The 12,162-nt window shown below is 38.9% G+C and overlaps 1 protein-coding gene across 1 annotated transcript in view; it reads right to left on the reverse strand.

Annotated features, from left to right (window-relative positions):
• The window catches only part of GKAP1 (G kinase anchoring protein 1), an 83,858-nt gene that overhangs the window by 66,916 nt on the left and 4,780 nt on the right, over nucleotides 1-12,162 (reverse strand). The window contains exons 3-4 of the mRNA XM_039250414.1: nucleotides 3,356-3,608; nucleotides 1,947-2,090 (exon numbers count right to left, since the gene is read on the reverse strand). Of these exons, the coding sequence (XP_039106345.1) occupies nucleotides 1,947-2,090; nucleotides 3,356-3,565 (354 nt within the window). The 5' untranslated portion in view covers nucleotides 3,566-3,608. The remainder of the gene's footprint in view (nucleotides 1-1,946; nucleotides 2,091-3,355; nucleotides 3,609-12,162) is intronic.

Below are 12,162 nucleotides of genomic sequence, written 5' to 3' on the forward strand. Positions count from 1 at the left end.
ACCACAAAATGCTCCTCAGAATAGTGTTGTTATGGATTTAGATGCACTGCCATTTTAAAAACACACAAATTCGGGGTGCCTGGGTGGCTCAGTCAGGTAAGCTTCCAACTCTTGATTTAGGCTCAGGTTATGATCTCATGGTTGGTGAGTTCGAGCCCTGCCTTGGGCTCTGCGCTATCAGAATGGAGCCTGCTTCTCTACACACTCAATGCAATTCCAATCAAAATTGCACCAGCATACTTCTCAAAACTAAAACAAACTATCCAAAAATTTGTATGGAACCACAAAAGACCCCGAATAGCCAAAGTAATACTGAAAAATAAAACCAAAACGGGAGGGATCACCATCCCAGACTTCAGCCTCGACTACAAAGCTGTCATCCTCAAGACAGTATGGTATTGGCACAAAAACAGACACATAGACCAATGGAACAGAATTGAGAACTCAGAAGTGGACCCAAAAGTATACAGCCAACTGATCTTTGACAAAGCAGGAAAGAATATCCAATGGAAAAAAGACAGCCTTTTTAACAGATGGTGTTGGGAGAACTGGACAGCAACATGCAGAAGAAAGAAACTAGATCATTTTCTCACACCATGCACAAAAATAAACTCAAAATGGATAAAGGACCTGAACGTGAGACAGGAAACTATCAACACCCTAGAGGAGAAAGCAGGAAACAACCTCCTTGACCTCCACCGCAGCAACTTCTTACTAGACACATCCCCAAAAGCAAGGGAATCAAGAGCAAAAATAAACTGTTGGGACCTCATAAAGATTAAAAGCTTCTGCACAGCCAAGGAAACAACCCAGAAAATTAATAGGCAACCAACGGAATGGGAAAAGATAGTTGCAAATGACATATCAGATAAAGGGTTAATATCCAGAATCTATAAGGAACTCACCAAACTACACGCCCGAAAAACAAACAACCCAGTGAAGAAATGGGCAGAAGACATGAACAGACACTTCTCCAAAGAGGACATCCAGATGGCCAACAGACACATGAAACGATGCTCAGCATCCCTCCTCATCAGGGAAATACAAATCAAAACCACACTGAGATACCACCTCACGCCAGTCAGAGTGGCTAAAATGAGCCAATCAGAGAACTCTAGATGCTGGCGAGGATGTGGAGAAACGGGCACCCTCCTACACTGTTGGTGGGAATGTAAACTGGTACAGCCCCTCTGGAAAACAGTGTGGAGGTTCCTAAGGAAACTAACAATAGAACTCCCCTAGGACCCAGCAATAGCACTGCTAGGAATTGACCCAAGGGATCCAGAAATGCTGATGCATAGGAGCACATGTACCCCAATGTTCATAGCAGCACTCTCCACAATAGCTAAAACATGGAAAGAGCCTAAGTGTCCATCAACAGATGAATGGATCAAGAAGATGTGGTTTATCTACACCATGGAATACTACATGGCAATGAGAAAGAATGAAATCTGGCCATGTGTAGCAACCTGGATGGACCTTGAGGGTGTTATGCTGAGCGAAATAAGTCAGGCAGAGAAGGACAAATATCACATGTTTGCACGTATAGGAGGATTAGGAGGAACTTGACGGAGGAACAAGGGGGAGAAGAAGGGCGGAAATGGTGGGGGAAAGGGAGAGAGGCAAACCATGAGAGACTCTTGAATGCTGACAAAAACTGAGGACTGATGGATGTGGGGGGGAGGGGGGGATTGGCATGGAGGAGGGCACTTTGGGGATGAGCACTGAGTGTTATGTGGAAACTAATTTGACAATAAACTATTTGTAAAAAAAAAAAAAAAAAAAAGAATGGAGCCTGCTTGAGATTCTCTCTCTTTCTGTCTCTGCCCCTCCCCCACACACTCTCTCTTTCTCTCTCAAAATAAACAAACTTTTAAAATAATTAAATAAAAATGCATACATTCATCAAAATACAAAGCAAAGTAGTCTGATTTACTTAGCTGTACCTGTTCATCTCTTTGCCTCCACTCTTGCCAATTCTCTTCTCGTGAATCCTTCTGCACTGGGTTTGGTAATGAAAGCTCATGGTGAGCATTACAAATGGCATGGGAGGATTTCTGGGGAATTTTCTTAAAAGCAAGATTCCTGAGCTATGAAACAAATGAACAAAAAACATTAAATTCAATCTACCAATCCTAGAATACTAATGATTTTTTTGTTAAGAAATCAATAATATTCTTATACTTCTAAAAATTATTCCATTCATTATGCTCAGAGTCACTAATTGTGCTTTTCTTAATCTTTGTAAAATAATAACTTCACCAGCATATAGATAATATTGGTGGGTTTCTAAATGAAACAGTAAGTGAAAATGGACTGTATTCTATTATACCATCATTTTAATGCTTCTGCTTTACTTAAGGAAGAAGTTTACAGGAGTGAAAAACAAGGTAACAAGTGTACTTTTCACTACGTTGTACACCTGAAACTAATATGGCATTGCATGACTTGTGGTGAGCACAGCATAATGGATAAACTTGTTGAATCACTATATTGTACACCTGAAACTAATGTAACGTTATGTGTCAACTACAGTCAAATATAGAAAAAATTTTTAAATGGGGATAATGATACCTGGTCATTACTGATTATTACAGGGTTATTGTGCTGTTATTAAATGTGTCAACAGATGCAGAGTACTTAAAACAATCCCTTTCTTATAATAACATAAAAATATATACACATGACACTGTATGTCAACTATAGTTCATTTTTCTTCATTTTTTAAAAAAGCAAAACAATAGGGTTCAAAAAGATTAAAGTTCAATGGCTTACAAATTTAAAAGTTTAAACAGTGACACAAGGTAGCTTAACAACTCTAGTAACTACTTTGTTAGTCCTTAAAAATATAGGGCCTAGTCCACAAAGTAACATGATGAACTAAAACTTGACTGGCTAAACCAGTCTCAATAACAGTCATATCATCATTATGTGAGATGTAGTAGTTGAAACAAGAGAGAAAACCATTAAGAAGTTATTATGGGTTGAATTGTAATCCCCTAACAGATATGTCGTAGGCCTAAAACCCTTGGGTGTCCATGAATGTGATCTTATTTAGAAAATAAGATCTTGCAGACATAATCAAGATAACTTATGATATAGTTTCACTGAATGAGAATGGGTCCTAAACCAATGTGACTGTTGTCCCTATTAGAAGAGGTGAAGACAGAGACACACAAAGGACACCAAGTCACAGCAGAGGCAAAGACTGAATGATGCAGACACAGAAGTTAGAAGAGCCTAGGAAGGGCTCTACTCAGAGTCTCAGAGAGAGTCCGGTCCTCACTGACCCCTTGGTTTGGACTTCTGCTCACAGTCTACTGGGAGAGCAGACACAAATAGTTATAACTGTTACCTCATTTGCTTCACTCTGTTGCTGTTCCTTCTTTTTTCTTCTTTTTTCTCTCTTTTTCTCATTCGTAGTTGATTTGCTTGCTTGAGACTTTCCAGTATTCCGGCCTTTGCCTTTTCCAGGCTCAGAATCAGAACCACTGCCACTATCTACTTGCAATAGAGCAAAACGAGAAGCAGTAGTGGGAACAGAACTAAGTACTGCTGAAGCCATTGTAACGATTTCTATTTTAAAATATTTCTGTCAAGAATAATTCCTGTAGGGAAGGAGAAGAGGAGGCAGATGAGTAAACATGTTCAGTAAAATCTGTTCTAGATTCTAGAACATCACATAAACACACATACACACACACACACACACACACACACTTCTCCTGATGCTGGATTTAGTAATAATTTGTTTTTTGGTTTTTTTTAAAGTAGGCCTCACACCCAGTGTGGAGCCCAATGCAGTGGTCAGCACCAGTCTTGAACTCATGGCCCTGAGATCAAGACCCGAGCTGAGACTGAGTTGGAGGCTCAAACAACTGAGCCATCCAGGAGCCCTTGGATTTAGTAATATTTGGATTCATACCCATAGTCCTACTGCCAATATTATTATTTTCTAAGTAAGCAATATACAACTGTACAATAGGAAATAGAAAAAGATATGAGATTTCACAACTATTCCAAGACTACCACCAATAAAATGTATTCAGTTTTCCATCTATGGTTTGTAAAAATTCATGATTTTCTTCTCTTTTAAGTGTACTGCTGTAATATATATATATATATATATTTACAGAAAGCATGCTAAACCAACATGGTTTACAATGAAGTTAGAATGTTTTTTACACTGCAGAGACCCTCAATCCAACTACATGTTAATCTCCACTTCCAAGACAGGAAAAAAGGAGTAGAAAAGGAAGAACACTCTTATCATCCACAAAATACTACTTTAAATTTGATTCTGGAGACTGCTACCAAGTCACATAACTGACAGCAAAACAGAGAACCAAAAGAAACTTTTTAAAATCACCTTCCACATTATCTTCTTGTTCACTAGTTTCAGCATACCTTGAGTACACCTATACACTTGGGACATTAAAGGTCCTGCAGTAATATCTTACCCAAATCATTTAGTTTTACAGAGGAGGCAACTGGTGCTTAGACTGGTTAAGTGACTTGCCTAAGGTTATTCTGCAAGTTATTGGCAGAGTCACAACTTGAACCTAGGTTTGCTGAACCTTGCTCTGCAAGTTCAAAGAAGCCCCATAACTACTAGAAAATTCTATAAGTCTTTATATTCTTTCAATTAAAAAAAAACCCGTATTTTTTTTTTTAATGTTTATTGAGACAGCACACACAGGGGAGGGGCAGAGAGAGAGATAGAGGGAGATCCAGAATCTGAAGCAGGCTCCAGGCTCTGAGCTGTTAGCAGAGAGCCCAATGCCGGGCTGAAACCCACAAACCACAAGATCATGACCCGAGCTGAAGCTGGCCCTCAATTGACTGAGTCACCCAGGTGCCCCAAAAAGAAACATGTTTTCTTAACAGACTGTGAAATTCAGAAATTTGTTCATTTTTATTTTGAAAGGTATTAGGTACACAACAACTGAATAAAAATTTTTTTTTTTTAATGTTTTATTTATCTCTAGGAGAGAGAGAGAGACAGCGTGAGCAGGGGAGGGTCAGAGAGAGAGGGAGTCACAGACTGAAACCGGCTCCAGGCTCTGAGCTGGCAGTCAGCACAGAGCCCGACGCGGGGCTCGAACCCACGAACCGCGAGATCATGACCCGAGCGAAAGTCGGACGCTTAACCAACTACGCCACCCGGGCGCCCCAGAATAAAAAATTTTTTAAATAAATGAACATTCCACGTACCCCGCACTAAGATTAACAGAATGTTAACTCACCCTGTGCCTCTCCCCAAAAGCATCCTAACTCACTCTGTCCAGAGATTATTATTATCCTAATTTTTGTGTTATTCATATGCCTGTCTTTATAGTTTTAATACATCTATCTGGAGCCACAATACTCATATACAAACCAGCTACTGTCATTTCCAAAATATCCTATTGTTTCCACAGGTTCCCCCCTATTCAGTGTATGCAAAAATACAAATACTAGAAGTGAGAATCACTGAGGTCCATTTTGAAAGCTAACCACACACTATATCTTGTATGTTTTCATGAGGGAACAAAAATGAGACGCATGCATTCAAATTTCCATCTTAACCTAAGAATCCAGAAAATTATTTGGAAAGCTTTCAATTTTTTGTGAAACAATGAACAGAAATAAAAATAAGAGCTGAGGGGCGCCTGAGTAGCTCAATCGGTTCAGCACCTGACTTCAGGTCATGATCTCACAGTCTGTGGGTTCGAGCCCCACAATGAGCTCTGTGCTGACAGCGCAGAGCCTGGAGACTGCTTCAGATTCTGTTTTACCCTTTCTCTCTGCTCCTCCCCTGCTCGTGCTCTCTCTCACTCTTGCTCTCAAAAAATAAATAAACATTAAAAAAAAATAAAACAAAATAAGAGCTGGTATTTGAAGATGCCATCTAGTACTTGTTAGAGTATTTTTATTATAAAACCATATTAAGATTTATTTCTCCTATGCTCAAAAATATGCAAAGCAAGATTAAATAAATACCATGACATACAGAGAGGGCATCACATTGATAAATTATGACATATTTTTAGGCTTAAATCTTTGCTGCAAGCATAAGAATTAAGTTACTACAAGGGAGAATATACTATATTACAAAATGAAAAAGAAGTTCAAGACTCAAAAACACTATGGAAAGTATTAATTCTGCTTCAACTTCAACATCTGCACAGTTGGTCATCAACTCCTTCATCATCTGCTTCAACTCCCGCACAGTTGTTCAACAACTATTATTACATTTAATGTTAACTGCTGGGACTATAAATTGCATGTGTTAGCCATTCACAAATACTTATTGCCCCTCCCTGAAGGAGAATTACATACCACTCTCCTACTGAACGGGAGGCATGACCGTGTCATTTACTTTGGCCAGTGAAATATAAGCTATAAAAGCTTTAAAAGCCATAACGTGGTTCCTGCTTCTGTGACTGTGGAAGTCTCCCTCAGTCAAGTCCGATGGAATCCAAAATTACAATGAATAAAATCTCCTTACAACCTGTAACGGATATGTAGCTTAAGCAAGAAAGCAACTTTGCTGCTTTAAGATGCTGAAATTTTCAGGTTGTTAGTACAGCATAATCTGGCCTTACCGTGAATGATGTCTTACACAAATTTCTTTTCCATTCTAGGACTGATATCAAAACCATGAATTTCACATTTAGATTGTTCTGCATGAGCTAAATGTTCACAATTGTCTATCTATAACATCTCAGGGCACCTGGGTGGCTCTGTTGGTTAAGATTTTGCCTCTTGATTTCAGCTCAGGTAATGATCTCACAGTTGTGAGTTTGAGCCCTGCATCAGGCTGTGTGCTGACAGTGGGAGCCTGCTTAGGATTCTCTCTCTCTCCCTCGCTCTGTTCTTCCCCTTCTTACTCTCTCTTGCTCTCACTCTCTCAAAATTAATAAACTTTAAAAAATATTAAAAAAAAAAACATCTCCACAAAGCTCACAGAAAGTTTCTTTCTGTGGCACAGGGCAGAGCTACCTGACCAATGTATCCTCAAATATAGTTTTCCCTCAGTCCTTGGGGCATCTAAGAAAACAATGGAGAATTCAGAGACACTGGGTACATCACCACCAGACGCAGGGAGCCTCTTCTGGTGCTCCCCAGAGGGCAGCACCTGCACTTGCTGCTCTGCAGTTATTTGTCAACTGTGAAGAGGGCAGTACATGAGCCCCAGGAAATCTACTTCCTCAGACAAGTGTAGAAGGTACCACTGCCCATCAGGGTAGGCAGGCCCAAGGAACGATTGGAAGAGTTTGTGTTGTAGATGCCCCAAATGCAAGCTGTGCAATACAGGGAGCAGCGGCTGCGGTCAGGAGGGGCAGAGCACAGAGTCTCCTAGTGCGCAAGGTTCCAAATAATGACCTGAAAGCTCTACGTTCAAAGTGGTGAGTATTTCCTCCCACTTGCTGGTGATATGCCTTTTTAATGGCATAAATCTAGCTGCAAGGTGACTGCTCAAACAATGCGTACACTTTCTGAAAAGAGCTTTGTCATTTTAAACATTTGTAGTTAGAAAGTCCAATTGAGGGGCGCCTTGGTGGCTCAGTTGGTTAAGCATCCAACTTTGGCTCGAGTCAAGATCTTACGGTTCATGGGTTCGAGCCCCGCGTCAGGCTCTGTGCTGACAGCTAGCTCAGAGCCTGGGGCCTGTTTCAGATTCTGTATCTCCCTCTTTCTCTGACCCTCCCTGTTCATGCTGTCTCTCTCTCTCTCTCTCTCAGAAATAAATAAAACATTAAAAAAATAGCCCAATTGAGCTTCTTTCATTTTATCACAAAAAATTCTTTATTACATTTTCTATGAGAAAAGCTTTTAAATTCTCTAAAAACATTTCAACTGTTATAAATTACTGAATAGTTAGACAACAAAAAAGTTTTTTTTAATTACCAACTCAGCTAAATAAAATTTCAATGAGAACTCAATATGACGAAAGTAACATCTAAAAGTCTGGATCAGAAATTGTATATATATTTTTTCTGATTTCAAGTTTTTATTTAAATTCTAGGCAGTTAATATATATGGTAAAATTGGTTTCAAGGGTAGAATTCAGTGATTCATCACTTACGTATAATACCCACTTGTATATTCTTATTTCATGAATAAGCCTGTTGTTTAAAAATTTATGTTCATGGAAACAAGCACAATTTTCTCATTAGAAACCCCGAAAAGATTTTGAAGTATTATAAAAATTCAACATTTAACATCTCTCAATACTTTATATTTTGTGTTACTTATCCTAATCAAATACTATAAAGAAAATGTAACAGGGGTGCCTGGGTGGCTTAGTCGGTTAAGCGTCCCACTTTCGCTTAGGTCATGATATCGCGGTTCGTGGGTTCGAGCCCCGCGTCGGGCTCTGTGCGGACTGCCAGCTCGGAGCCTGGAGCCTGTTTCAGTCTGTGACTCCCTCTCTTGCTGACCCTCCCCTGTTCATGCTGTCTCTCTCTCTCTCCTAGAAATAAATAAAACATTTAAAAAAAAAAAAAGAAAAAGAAAATGTAACACCTTTTTTCCACCCAGCTCTTTAAAGACGCTGTAGTTCTCCTCCCAGTTTGGGGGCAATGAGATGCTCTGGTCTTTTATGTTTGTACTTCAGAAGTCAAATGGCAGAAAAGCACTACCTTATTAGTGCTGACCTGGAGCAAGAAGGCCTAGTCAAACCTGGTGAACTTGCTGCTTTCTGAGAGCTCCTGAGCAGTCCACCTCACCTCTGTTTCCTCATCTGTGAAATGAGGATTGAGACTGCATAGCTCCCTGGGTTGTTGTAAAGATTAAATAATATATGTGAAGAGCTCAGAACAGTAGCCAGTATAGCAGAAGCACTCAAATACAAACATCTACTGGTGTTCTTACTATGACTGTTAACTAAAGCATGTCTCCAGGTCCTAAAAGGCACAGAACTGGCACAAGCTATTTAAAATTCGGCTGAGCTTGTCTGACTCCATTGCAGAAAGTGTTATGAAACAACATCTAGCCCTTCTCAAAGCTAAGGCTTTCATCTATGAAAGGAAAGAGGTTTTAGGCACTGAGAAGTAGTGGTGAGCAGTCAGCCACTGAAGAGAGTCCAACACCTGAAGATTATACCTAACACCTGGCAGAAGGGAAACAGCCATTTACCTGAGACCCAAGAATCACAGTAAGGACTATGTCTTAAACAATGGGCACACAGCAGACAAATAACAAATGATTCCTGAATAAATGTCAAGAAATAATAAAAGAATGACAAAGTGAAAAGAAATCATTAGGATAGTGCTAATTGAAAAACAGAGAAAAGACAAAAAAATTTTTTTCTGAGGAGGCAGCTACCTGTGCTATACCTCAGCAACCATGTGTTAAATTATTTTTTTTAACTTAAGAAAGGATAGATGGAAAGAGAGAAATGCTTACTGATAATGATCCCTTGTTTGGTCAGAGGCAGGGATATAAAACAGGAGAACAGAATAGTGGCAGCCACTTGCACTATACATAGCAGCTAAGGGGGTAAGGAAATGGGACAACTGGAAGGGCTGGATCACCTGTGCTACATGTTGTACTTATTAAAAAAAAAAAAAATGAGGCACCTGGGTGGCTCAGTCAGTTAAGGGTCTGACTTCAGCTCAGGTCATGATCTCATGGTTCATGAGTTAAAGCCCCACACCAGGCTCTGTGCAGACAGCTCAGAGCCTGAAGCCTGCTTTGGATTCTGTGTATGTGGGTCTCTCTGTCTGCCCTCCCCAGCTCTCTCCCTCTCTCTCAAAAATAAACATTAAAAGAAAAAAAAAAAAAAGGTAAGAGCTAACACATCTACCTCAATAGCCAAGAAAAAAATCTATGCACCATGTCAAAGGGTACACTAACTAGTACTTCAGAAGTGGAGAGGGGAAATGTAAATTTTAAATGAAAGAAGGAAATAAAAATATAAAAATAATCCCCAATTTGTAAATATTAATATTATTTCCATACATGCCAAAAAGAAGGAAATGCATGGGACTACTCATTATGCTTACTGTCTTTTCTACAGTGTTCACTAGTTCCCTAAATATTCTATAATGACCATATTTCTCTATAAGAAAAAAATTCATTTTGAAAAGGGAAAATGGTCATCTACACCAAATTCAAAATGGTAGATATAAGATATTCAATGCAATATTGATTTTTTTCTGCCCTGTGTCAAAACTTAGAAAGGGCAACTACAGGTCAGATTGACACTGAGATGCCCCTGGTCCCTCGTGTTAGTGATGCAGAAGACAAATTATAGCAGCTATCAAAGACTGACTACACACTTTGAAGAACATCACCTTCACTAACAACCTTTTCAGAAGTTGCAAAAAGATAGTTATGTTATACAATCCAGGGATTCATTTGAAACTTTTTTTTTTTTTTTTTTGTAAACCTTGAAGAGAACAGGGCACAAACAGGCAGACCATGAAAATATCAGGCATTTTTAAAGACACTAATTCAGGGGCACGTTGATGGCTCAGTCAGTTAAGCATCCAACTTCGGCTCAGGTCATGACCTCACAGTTCATGGGTTTGAGCCCCACGATGGGCTCTGTGCTGACAGCTCAGAGCTTAGAGCCTGCTTTGAATTCTGTGTCTCCCTCTCTCTCTGCTCCTCCCCTGCTCAGGCTCTGTCTCTCTCTCATTCTCTCAAAAATAAACAAACATTAAAAAAAAATAATAAAAATAAAGACACTATTTCAGCGAATGGCTAGGGTTAAGACTACTTCAGAATACTACTTCAGTCTTGTGTCCTAAACTTCTGCATCTGCATCTATAGTCACAGCTAAGAGATATTAGGATAAATAGATTGAAATAGAGCTCTTCTCCTTCCCCCAACTATTTCCCTTTTCTTTCTGTCTCATATGGTCTTTAAAATCCAAATACTCAAATGTTCAGATGTCTATATACCCGTAAGTGATATGGACATAATTAAGATACACAATGCAAAAAATATATGCTAGATACCCTGTAAGCTGCCAACACTGGTCAGTCTATAAATATGGTGGCTAGTGCTGTAAATTAAATAGCCATTTACCTATTACTAAAATACTATACAAATCAGGTTTTTAGTCCAAAAACCTAATGATTATTTTGTATATACAAAATCTATCTGCTTCAGATTCTGTGTCTCCCTCTCCCTCTGCCCCTCCAGGCCTCAAGCTCTGTCTCAAAAAAACAAAACAAAACAAAAAAAAACCTATAACACACTGATGAAAGAAATTGAAGAGGACCCAAATAAATGGAAAGATATTTTGTGCTCATGGACTAGAAAAATTAATATTGTTATAATGCCCATCAAAGCAATCTACAGGTTCAATACAATCCATATCAAAACTACAATGGCATTTTTCACACAACGAGAATGAATAACTCTAAAATCTGTATGGAACCACAAGAGACCCCAAATAGCAAAAGCAATCTTGAGAAAGAACAAAGCTAGAAATATCATTCTTCTGATTTCAAACTATATTACAAAGCTACAGTAATCGAAACAGTATAGTACTGGCATAAAACAGACACACAGACCAACAGAATAGAGCCCAGAAAACCCACACAAACATGATTAATTAATTTACTCAAGGAGGAAGAATACACAATAATGACAGTCTCTTTAATAAATGGTGCTGGAAAAACTGGACAGCCACATGCAACAGAATGAAACAGAACCACTATCTTACATGGATTACTATCTTATACCACACAAAATATTAAATCAAAATGGGAAGACCTAAATGTGAGACCATAAACCGTAAGACCCCTACAAAAAGACATGGGCAGTAAACTCTTTGACATTACCCTTGGCAGTATTTGTTTTGGATCTGACTCCAAAGGCAATGGCAACAAAGCAAAAATAAACACATGGGATTACAAAAAGCTTTTGCACAGCAAAGGAAACCATTATCAAAACAAAAAGGCCCTACTGAATGGAAGAAGATATCTAATAAGGAGCTACTATCCAAATATATGAAGAACTCATACAACTCAGTGACAACAAAATCCAATTAAAATATGGGCAGAGGATCTGAATGACACTTTTCCAAAGAAGATAGAAGAATGGCCAATGGGCACATGAAAAAATGCTCAACATTGCCAATTATCAGGGAAATGCAAATCAAAACCACATAGAGATGTCATCTAACACCTGTCAGAATGCCCATTATCAAAAAAGACAAGA

The sequence above is a fragment of the Hyaena hyaena genome, unplaced genomic scaffold, assembly GCF_003009895.1.
Source record: "Hyaena hyaena isolate Hyena2069 unplaced genomic scaffold, ASM300989v1 scaffold_369, whole genome shotgun sequence".
Classification (NCBI taxonomy): domain Eukaryota; kingdom Metazoa; phylum Chordata; class Mammalia; order Carnivora; family Hyaenidae; genus Hyaena; species Hyaena hyaena.